Raw genomic sequence first — 10,081 nt, 5'->3', positions numbered from 1 at the left:
GCCAAGCCTTCATGTTATTGTGGAACTTGTGAAGCACTCTTGTGCTGACTAATGCGTTTTACACACTGAAAACGTCATCTGGTGGTTGCTCTCCAGATATTACAAGATGTGAAGGTTTAAAGAATCTTCAAGGAAATGTCGGTCTTCCGATTTGGTCGTTCTCTCGTAAGGTCGTTTTGTAAGCAGTTTACCGACAAAGGTAAAACCCTTTAGGCTGTTATTTTGGCACTGTCTATCACTTGCTTTTGGTGTTTTGGTTTCGATTTTGCAAAGTTGTTTATGATCTGTTGGTTTCAAAGGATCAGGGAAGGTCGCAGCAAAGTCAGGCTTAGGAAGCGGTGGTGAAATCAGAGAGAGCCACAGAGCTTCTGCCAGACAGTTAGTTGTTGCTTCCCGAGCTTCGCAGAATGCCAGTCTGTTTGGAAGACTTTTATGGAGGGGTTTCACGTCCGCTGTATCAGTTACCCAGGCGGCCTCGTTAAGGCGTAAGTTTCCTTGAGTAAGGCGTAAGTTTCCTTTAACCGGTTTGTAGGCCCAGTTTCTTTTGTCAGTCTACTTTCTACAAACTCTTGTAATCTGGACCGATAATATTGTGCCTTGGGGAAGAATTTTTTTTAAATTAAATTTAACCTTATAGCCCTAAAAATCTCTTCTTTTGTTTATTCATAGGAATGGCAGTATCAAGGTTTCTGAGAGGTTGTGGACCCAAGGCTCCTGTTTTTGCCTTCCTTGGGTTTGCATATGCTAGTAAGCAACCAGTGCAGTTTAATTTGCACACTACAACCTACATTAATCAAAATGTTGGTCAATTGTTATGGAACAGCAGGTATATTTTACAGGTTGCAGGTTGCAGGTTGAGATGTAATTACAACTGTAAAACCGCTGGCACTTAAGGTCATTCCACTGAAATAGAACCTGCACTGAGATTTTTGTGAAACTTTGCCTATTGATTGTTTACATTATAGGAACTTAAATTTTGAAATAAAAATGAGGGGTCCCCATGTTCGTTTAGGAGCAACAGCACCTTGTTTATACACATATAAATCCTTATAATAGCACCATGATTGTAGTCATGATTGCTTGCTAAATTCATGTTTCTGACGATTGCTTTTTGTTCTACACTGAGAATTGGTCCATATTTATTTTACACAGAGAAATTTATTACTCAATTCAAAACAACAGGAAAAAATGATAGGTCACCATACTCGTTTGCGAGAAAATGACGATTTACCTCTGTGGCAAGATCCAGCTGTAAAGAAAAAGCTGCCATTTTTTAATGCGCACGCGCTAATCACGCGTGAAATTATGCGCAGTGGGGATGCGCAATGCAATACTGGGGAATAACCTTAAAAGAAACATACAGGTAGTAGACTTGCTGTGACTGTTACATGATGCTGTTTACAATTATTTCTCAGAAAGGTGGCTTCACATTAGTGCCCAACCAACCAAAGCGATGGGAGGAGAGTATATTCCTATGATTTTAAGCCTGCAATGAATTATTGTTTTTGAAGAAACATCAGAAATATCATCTGAAATATCTGCTGAATTTGGTTTCTTCCCTGTGAGTAGCAAAATGAAAGCACACTGAGCTTGTGCTAGTATATTCCGTCGGTTAAAATCTTATATTATTTCATTTTTACATTTATTTGCTTCATTTGTGATGGCAATCTTCTGTTGTTGAGGGAAGACCCGAGCCAAATCTGGAATCGATGGAAACATCTGTGGAGCAGCCATCCAGATGGCTTTGAAGAGATTTCACTGGTCTCAGCGTGTCAATCAGTAAATACTTATAGTGGATCGATCGTGTTTTCACTGTGTGAAAGATACGAACTACTTTATGTAAGAACCCCTGACGACTATATAGGTTATTAGTTATTTTTAGTGCCAGTGGTTTTCCAGTTATAATTAAATTTCAACCTGCAACCTGCAAAATATAACTGCCGGTTATGGAAACGAATCTGATATTAAATTCCCTATGCAAAGCACAGGCACAGGCCAAATTATCCAGTAGAATTGTTTGATCTTGACTTACATGCATTTGGATGAGGTTGAGTCTGTGTCAGGCTAGTGGCCCATATTGCCGGAGCTTATCCCAATTTCTTTCTTTGGATAATTTAGGTAATAATGTACAGCCTCCAAAGGATGTGCAGGAAAAAGAACAGTTTCATGAACTGCATCAGTGGATTCAGAAAGTTCTTTGTACTGAACACATGTTTGTGCAGGTACAGTGTACATGTATAAATTAGACAAGAGGTAATGGCAAAAACTTTGCAACTCTCCTTTGGGTTTCACAAATTTTGTGACCATGAACATTGTATCTAGGCTTGTTGAAGTTAACTCTATACTATTTTTTCCTTGTATCTGCAGCATCAAGAGAATGTTGAGCAGCCTTCCCTTGCTGGGCTTAAACTAAAGGACTATGAAGTTGGCAGAAGACTTGGGGAAAGTTCATCAAACTCTGCAGTCTATGCAGCGGAATACAGGGGGCATGAGGTACTGTATAAGCATAACTTATGTACGATGTAAACAACCACTTTGAAATTACACAACTTTTAGCTGAGCAAGCAAAGTAGGCATGCAATGCATGCAGACGAATTCCTACATGTAGATTGCTATCTGATTGGACTCCTTTGCACATAATGCAAGTATATGGCACTACAACAAACACAACAACAGTAGTTTATTTCTACTACTGTAAACAACTAAAAGAATTTACAAGATTGTAATTATAAATATATAAATAAACAGTACAGTACATACAGTAGTGGAACACCCAAAATAACTAAAGAGCTAAACTAGTTGGGTGACCATAATTATAATAATTAAAAATGTAAGAGTCAGGAAAGAAGCACAACAAATACATTGGTACACATAAGTATCACAAACTTGGTACAAGATTAAATATACAAAACAAAACAAAATAAATAGATATAAACCATCAAAATATCAGTAAAGATTAATAGAGACTAATGAAATGCGAAGTTAGTTCTTTTTTAAATTGATTAGAAGTACAAGACTTGAATCTTTCATCAAGTTCATTCCATAATTTAGGTCCATTAAATCGAATATTAAATTTGCCATAATTTGTTCGAATTTTTGGAAGATAGAAAGTAGATCTAGATGCAAAGCGAGTATTTACACTAGGTACATTTTGTAACATTTTGTTGCTGCACATTCTCAAGTAACTACATGATTAGTGAGAAATTTAACCAAGTTATGATAACTACCAAACTCAGACATAAATATTGTTGTTGTAATAATTTTTGTGTGCACAGTGATAACCAGTTGATGTATTATTATTATTATTATTATTATTATTATTATTATTATTACCTGATCACGAATCACCTATGTTTAATTTTTTTTCCATTGATTGGTTATTTAATGCTTCAGTTGTGACACTCTTCTATCAATTACTATCACAAAATGTCAATTGAAACACAGCTGCTAAGAAAAGACATATCTATATGTACTTCATTACTGTTGTTTTTGGACTTCCCTGTATTTATGCATAATGCGAATGCCATACATATACTGTAACATGTATTTAAATCAATAAGATTATTTATATTCTATGTTCTCTTTCAAAACAGTATGCTGTGAAGATGTTATTTAACTTTGGAGCAAGATCTCAGAGCAGTACACTGCACAGAGTGAGTCATCTTTGTTATTAATTCTATCAGGGTAAAAACACAGACTGCGGACTGGGGCGCAGATGTTCACTGCAATTAGCCTGAATAATCTTGTATATGATCAACACTCCATAATAGAAATAACACAATAAATACTTAAGAAGTTTGTAGTCTGTAGTCTGCATTTTACCCCCAGTCTACAGTGTGCAGTTTGCATTTTGCACTGCCCAGTTGTTAATTTTACAAAAGGCTAGTTATTGATATTAATTTTGTTTTGCAGAAGCACTATGATACTTACATGGCATAATAATGGATTTATCAATGGTTGACTTAAAATGAATTTGGAACTTTTTCCTTTTCTTCAGGAGTTTGCAAAAGAGTATCAGGTTCTTTCTGTGGAGAAGCAACAAAACACTTCTGAAGCAGGTATTAAAAATTTATTATATGAAACCTTTCATTCACTTACTGAGGTTTTGTTCTCATTAAAGCAATAACATGACACAATGTAACTCAATTCCTGAAGGGGTTATTTGTTGAGCTCTGTATAGTAGATAACTATTGACAAAAGGTAAAAAAATTTTACTGCCCTTTTCTTGAATTAACAAGACCTGGATATTTCTTCAACAAGGACTCATTGAGCGGGATTTAATTAACAACAAGAGCAAATCAATGATTCTACAGGTCCATCATACACAAGCATACCACCCCATCCAAACGTCATGCCAGTTCTTCATGTATTTGCTGACAACATTCCTTGCCTGCCCGATGCCTTGACCAGCTATCCAGCAGCTTTACCTTTCAACAATGGAGGCTTTGCCAGGAATCGCACAATGTTTTTAGTTATGCCAAGGTTGGTACCTAGCAACGGAGTATACAGAGGGCACGTACTATACTATTGATCCTAGACATCTGTTGAAATGGCTTTTTTTCAGGCCGTTTCATGCACCGTTGGTTTCATTCACATGATTTAAAGAAGTGATCACATGATGACAAGCATCTCTTGATGAAGGTGACCACAGTTTGCAGTACAGCTGTTGCAAATGCCTCACAAATACCAAGTTTGAGGTAAATCTTATCCATCCGATGGATTTTGCATCAGTCAAACTCTTCTCTGTAACATTTCTTATTGTATCTTTCTAGAAAGTGCGAAACATGACAAACTTGAAAACAAACTGTGAAGCAACTTTCCCGATAGCAGAGATTCACTCATCACATGACCATGAAATTCGTCATCACAAGATTGCTATTTTTGAATCATATGTGAATGAAACCAATGGTGCAAGCAAAGGCCTGAAAAAAATGCCATTTCAACAGATGTCTGGGATCAATAGTAAGAAAATAAATTACAATATTCATCTAGAGAAACTCATATCAGCCCTACATGTTGCTGGTTTTCATTCGGGTCCTCTATCCAGGTTGGATTGGAATTTGGAAATGTTGGTCTTTCAGGAGGAAGGGAAACATGAAGATCTAGAGAAAAATGCAAAGAGCTAAGGGACAACCAACAACAAACTCAATCCACATATAGTACCAGGCTAGAATTGAAACTAGGCCACATTGGTGGAGGGCGATTGCTCTCACCACTGTGCCATCTCTGCTCATCAGATCCCATACGGCTAAAATAATATCTTTTGACACTTCAATTTGCTGTTTTCTACAGGTATAGCAGAACAGTCCAAGAATACATAGCATCAAGCGGAGCCTTAGACCCACGAGTATCCACCCTGCTTCTGCTTCAGCTTCTAGAAGGTATTGCACATCTAGTAAGACATGGGGTTGCACACAGAGACCTCAAGACTGATAACTTACTTCTGGATGAGAGCACCAGCGGCTTGTGTCCTCGGCTTGTGATAGCTGATTTTGGTTGCTGTCTGGCAGACAGAGAGTGGGGGCTGGTGCTTCCATTCTACACAGCAGAGATTGATCGGGGAGGCAACTGCAACCTTATGGCTCCTGAGGTATGGAACAACATGGTATAGTACAGTAAAGCCTTAAAGCCTGGTCGCTTGTAAGTCTGGCACTTAACTCCTATAACACAAAGTAGCTACATGTCAGAATATTGCTACTTCCCTTGGATGAGATGCTAGTCCATTACGTGTTATTCCCTAGCATTCTGTCAGGTTGCCCCATCAATTGTAAAATTTACCACTGAGTAGAAAGAGGTACTGTGAGAATAAAGTGCCAAGTGTCCAAGATTGCAGCACAGTCACATGTTAACCTTGTACTATACAGGATTATAAAATTTCGTATCATTTTACATTGTGCATTAATTATCAGAAACTGCTCTGCTAGAAATGTTTCATCTTGCTGAATGATCATTTGTCACTTTGCATGTGGGACCTAAGGCCTTATGCGTCCAATGGTGCAGTAAGGACTGATGATGATGACTTGTGGGACCTATATAATTATATAATTTACAGTCTGAATAGGACATTTATTAAATATGCATTTTCAATTCTGAGAACTACAGTATTATGGTCTTACCTAAATCAACAGCACTGTCACCCATTATAATCTCATACTTTTATAATTTTCATACAACGTTTTCCTGAAAATACACTGCGAGTTTAAACATCAAAAGAGAAAAAAAGGAACATATTCCTGTCAAAGAGAACCCAACCTCTACTTACCCATTTCCATGCTACATGTCTATTTATATGTTCAAATATTTGTTAATCCCTTATTGCTAAGAATATAGTCAATAATTTCTTTCACTTAATCTGATGTATTTTTACAAAATTACTAATAATTTTGTAGATTGCTTGCGCCACTCCTGGTCAGGGTTCTGTTCTGGATTACACCAATTCTGACGGTAAGTGTTGTATTGTGGGGAGTGAGTGCTACGTACTGAGAACTAAATTTTTGTTGCAAAAAATTGAAAACCAGTGGAAGGGAGACAACAAGGGGTTGCCATTGCTACCACAGCTGTTTCATGTCCTCCCAGAACTCTTACCAAAGTGAGAAAATATGGCTTGAGCAGCCCTCCACAAAAGTAAACTTAACAGTCCACAACATTAATAGTCAATTAAACTGTCTAGTAGTAACTCCAGTTTAAGGGCCCTCTCTTAAGGTGTACATGCACTCTATGTTCTTTAGAATGAGGTTGAATCATTGAGAAGTCATGTTTGTATTTTTTGCCTTGTCTCATCCATCACTACCAGGTACAGTTGTAGGTATCATTTCTCTATAGCTCTTTGGGTGTGGCACTGGCTGTGGTCTGGCATACCACACTAGTGGTCTCCAACCACTACGTGATACTGGGTCTGAAATGGGCAGCTACAACTAGGTAGATGCTTTAATCTGCATGTATCTTTTCCTCTCCTTTATTTTGTAGCCTGGGCAGCTGGAGCCATTGCTTATGAACTGTTTGGTGGTGTAAATCCATTTGGCTGGGACAGATTGCATAGCAGAACATACCACAATGAACAGCTACCTCTGCTTGCCAAGTAAGACAAATAGATCCAGGACCAACCATGAAAACACTGCTTTCCCTTTGCCTAAAACACAAATCAAATCATACATACCAGAACATACCAGCCTTATTCAAAAATCATAAAGAAATGACAGTGATAAATAAAAATATATATTATGTACAGGTAATATGCCCTAAAACAACTCTTCAGAAATAGAGACTTGATGTGTGAGTAACCTACTCTAAGTGGAAACCTGTGACACATCTCAATAACTAATTCACTACATTCAAACGAACAAAAATTATTTACCACTTAAATATCTACAAAAACAGGTACATCTCTAGCCCAGTGGCCGAACTTAAAGCATCTGAAGCATCGTGTGCAATCCATGTAAGCATCTCTGCCACCTGGAAATAAATGAAAACAAAGGCAGTATCAGGCAATGGATAAACAGGAACAGATTAAAGGAACATATCTGAAAGAGGGTGGGAGGGCGGGCTATACTCGTGACAAGACAGTGACAGCAAGACAGTAAATTTATTCAACACAATATCTTAGTCATTTGTTGCAGTGCTGGCTTTCAACTTCACCCCAGAATGAATTCCCTTGCTTTCTGCATTCCATGCCCAGGGGGTACTCTATAAAGTTCTATATGGGGAGGCTTGACCCCGAGGTCCAACCCCATACCCCTTTTGTATACCATCTTGACAGAAAAGGTACCCCTTTCATATACTTTTAATTGAAAAAAGGTACTCGTTTCACATACTTTCATAACTGGCCTGTATAATGAATAAATCACCAAAAAAGGAGTCTTCTACTCATTTTCATGTAGTGCGCCTAATAAAAGAAATCGTACAGCCATAAGGTGCGTCAAGAGCTCTTAAAGTAACTAAATGACAGATTTCCCTCTACCCAACTTGTGAAATCACTACCCTTGTATATACCTGAAGCCTGAAAACGGTCCCCATTTCAGGGGGAGCCTTCCCATATAGGCCATTATAGGAAGTACCCCCAGGTCCATGCTGGAACAAGAGAACTAGTAAATATCTATTTCTTCTCAAACAGTATGATTAAGTATCCTTAAACATAACCCAAAGTTATCCACTGAATCGCAATCTTTATGTTAACTATACATAAAGCAGCTTTGTTTTGAAACAGCACATGTGCATGTACTTCTGTATTTTCCGTGTTTGTCAGGGCCCCAGTGGGAGTGAGGAAAGTTGTGTCCCTGCTTCTGAGAAGAGACCCCTCTGAGCGAATAACCGCTGACATAGCAGTCAACATGCTGACCTTAGTGTTGTGGGCCCCAACTGCCTGGCTCCACAGCAAACATGTGTCTGTTATTGACATCGACAGGTGAGCCATTGATTCAAGAATGAAAACCTTATGGCTCCTTTTAAAAAAGTCAGGTCTCCACAACCTGTAGATATAATTGTTTTAACCATTCAGGTAATGTAAATGTAGATGTTATCTTTTCAACTACATATATGTATCCCAAAAAAAACTAAGCCTAATTTGTGTCACACTATTTTTCCAGTGCTTTTCTTAGACTGAATGTTTGTACTTTCAAGACTTGTTGGCTTGTGGCACTTTGCACCTGCCACAGAATGGCACTCGGCATTATGGCTCCTGCTTACACTAACAGTAACTGTGTCTTCTTCTTCACTAACATCGTCTTTACCCACAGGTGGCTTGTTGGTCTTTCAGTTCAGATGGTAGTTCACAAAGGAGAGTGGACTCTTGAGAATGAGGTCAGTTGATTATGTATCAGTATTTACAACAAAGATATCAGATCATATCAGTTTCTAACGATCTTGTTGAGCTGCATGACAATGCTGTGTGTTCTTGACAACGAGCTAGTAATGTAAGGAGATATCAATCATTGATCAAGTTTCTTTGCTTCAATAGGTCCTGTATCGATTTTTGTGTCATGCCACAACCGAAGACATCACCAATGCTCTTGAACTGCTGACGGAAGATATGGCATAAAATTACTCAATAACAGTTATAAACAACCGGTTGCACTGGCTTTGTCTTGAGCCTTGAATTTGTAAATAAGCCATCACCAGTATAATCTGAAACATGTCCACAATTGATAAAGAGTGCTATATTCCTTCGTAGCAGTTATTTGGGACGTCACGCAACGTTTCCTTTTTAAAGGAAGAAAAGACGACCAAAACGACAGCTATGGAGGAGAATGAGGCCCCATTAAGGAGGGGGGATATGAGTATCCCACATCTCCTTACTTTTAGCCTAAATACCCCGGATCTCGCTAATTCCTATTGCAAAAATTGACGATTTTCTTACTCGATATCCCGTTTTATCTGATCCAAATATCCCATGTATCCCGAAAACTCCTAGTAGGACTAATAGGGCCACGAGAATTTCATATGTGTTGAGTCAGTGGCCTGGTATTCCTGTGGTGAGAAATGAAAGTTCAGTCATCCAAAGTCTGTGTTCCACGTCACCTAAAAGTTGTATCACATGAAGTGTTAACGAATGTGTTTGTGGAGGTAGTGCTAAATAAGCCTAAGTCTAAACAAGCCCTGATTGTGATTTCTGGAATATCTGAAATTAGACTGGAGTGCAATCTTTGAAGTTTTTCGTACCACAAGCTTTTCTTTTCCGACCTCTGTTAATCAGTAATAGTGACAGTAATACTAGAGGGCTTGCTCTTGTAAAGTTTATATTTGTGATAAAAGTAAATGTTGGGTTTTTTCTTACATTGTAAAAAAGTTTCTCTTTTCCATTGTCAAATGAACCGCTATACTAAGATGAGCCCTATTTTCTAATCCAAAGTTTTCGCTAACGTCGACTTGGGAATCTGCGCAACTTACCTGACAACTGACACCATTTTTAGCTACTCGAAACCGCGCTAAGACAGGGCACGCACTTGAGAACAGTAGCACACACTCAGTCACGTAAGTATTTCCCATCACTGAACTTTTTAATCGTGAGCCAAACAGCACGATACATGCCCTCGCTTAAGATAGTTTATCACAATACGTCATATTAAAGTCAGATCTCTAAATGAGC

The 10,081-nt window shown here is 38.2% G+C and overlaps 1 protein-coding gene across 1 annotated transcript; it reads left to right on the top strand.

Annotated features, from left to right (window-relative positions):
• Positions 1 to 4: 4 nt before the first annotated feature.
• On the top strand, positions 5 to 9,780 carry LOC110050766 (serine/threonine-protein kinase Pink1, mitochondrial-like). The gene is made up of 14 exons (XM_089274975.1): positions 5 to 199; positions 300 to 485; positions 670 to 747; positions 2,119 to 2,222; positions 2,368 to 2,493; positions 3,594 to 3,653; positions 3,998 to 4,058; positions 4,314 to 4,482; positions 5,293 to 5,590; positions 6,390 to 6,444; positions 6,967 to 7,078; positions 8,243 to 8,401; positions 8,733 to 8,796; positions 8,954 to 9,780. The coding sequence occupies exons 1-14, from the start codon at positions 136 to 138 to the stop codon at positions 9,032 to 9,034; spliced, it is 1,617 nt and encodes a 538-aa protein (XP_089131101.1). The 5' UTR covers positions 5 to 135; the 3' UTR covers positions 9,035 to 9,780.
• The last annotated feature ends 301 nt before the right edge of the window (positions 9,781 to 10,081 follow it).

Source organism: Orbicella faveolata, unplaced genomic scaffold (assembly GCF_042242905.1).
Source record: "Orbicella faveolata isolate gen_17 unplaced genomic scaffold, um_ofav_v1 contig_36, whole genome shotgun sequence".
NCBI lineage: Eukaryota > Metazoa > Cnidaria > Anthozoa > Scleractinia > Merulinidae > Orbicella > Orbicella faveolata.
Note: the sequence above shows the minus strand (reverse complement) of the source record. Positions and strands in the feature narration are given on the sequence as shown.